The sequence below is a fragment of the Ostrea edulis genome, chromosome 4 (genome assembly GCF_947568905.1).
Source record: "Ostrea edulis chromosome 4, xbOstEdul1.1, whole genome shotgun sequence".
Taxonomy (NCBI): Eukaryota; Metazoa; Mollusca; class Bivalvia; order Ostreida; family Ostreidae; genus Ostrea; species Ostrea edulis.
Window position 1 is genome coordinate 55,486,542 of NC_079167.1, and position 1,261 is coordinate 55,487,802.

At 39.2% G+C, this 1,261-nt stretch overlaps 1 protein-coding gene across 1 annotated transcript; it reads right to left on the reverse strand.

Moving 5' to 3' along the window:
- Positions 1-244: 244 nt before the first annotated feature.
- LOC125669051 (allatostatin-A receptor-like) lies at positions 245-1,261 on the reverse strand. Its single transcript, XM_048903496.2, has one exon. The coding sequence runs from the start codon at positions 1,259-1,261 to the stop codon at positions 245-247; it is 1,017 nt and encodes a 338-aa protein (XP_048759453.2).

The window sequence follows — 1,261 nt, forward strand, 5'->3', positions numbered from 1 at the left end:
AGAGTTGATATGTCTTTAAACTCATCAGGAAATATGACACTCCTCCTTCGTATTCTAATTTTAGAGAGCATGGATAAAGGTAAACAAATCGGAAATAAGTAGTCTTCGATCACATTTTCAAAACTCCCAGGGGTAAAAGTTGCATCAATTTTAGCAGATTGGCGTTTTGTATTTCTATGTCAGGTGATAGATGATTTGTAAAATGTTTGATAGTTAAGATTATTTGAAAAAAAGAAAATTGCGGTTATCGGCCATCTTGAATGGGACGTTGACTAGATGAGGTCACCTCGTAAAAGCCGCTACGAAAACTTCTTTGAAAGTCCTTGGAAAGAAATGCATATAATACCGGATTGATACAGCTGTTGATGTAGGACATGCAGTTGGCGACCATCAAAATAGCCGTAGATTCCATTGTCTGTTCATAATGAGTAAAAGTTTTGACTATACACATCACTTGAATCGGTAGCCAACAAATGGCGAATGCCACGACGAAAGCGACCACCATTCTAATCACCCTTCTCTTTCTATGGAGGCTCCTCCTTCTCTGGTGCCTAGTTGCGGTAGATCGGTGCAACATTCTTTTGAGCAGAAACCCATACAATACACATATCAGAGTTAGCGGGAGTACGTAACCAAACACAAAGAAACAACCGTAGAAAACTTTTAACATTATTTTACTTCGAAGACCCGCCAGATTCAAACAAGACGACCTGTCAAAACCCATCCACTGGTAGTGTAAAATGCCATATTGCAAAAGAATCGGAACGTTGCCGCAAAGGATTAGAGTCCATGTGATACCGAGCAGAAGACAAGTGTTTCGAAAATTTCTTATTTGTTTTGAAAGCACCGGATGAACAACAGCAATGAATCTATCGAGCGACAAAAGCACCAGTGTCCAGATACTAACATATGCGCATACATGCGTCATAAAATTCACTATTTTACACCACACGTTCCCAAATGGCCAGTAGGACATCGCATAATTCGCTGCTGTAAACGGTACACAAAACACAAGGAAAAGAAGGTCGGCGGCGGCAAGACTGACAATCAGGATATTAGTCGTGTTTTGTAATTTCTTCTTTGATAAGATCACAAACACATGTATGACAAGTGCGTTTCCTACTATTCCCAATACTGCTATTAATGCAAATGTTATTGGTATTAGATATCGAACAAGATTTTCAAATTTTAAGAACTTTTCTATGTCGACATAACCTGGATCTTCTGAGATCGTTTCGTTGTTGCACGAGACGTTTTGCAT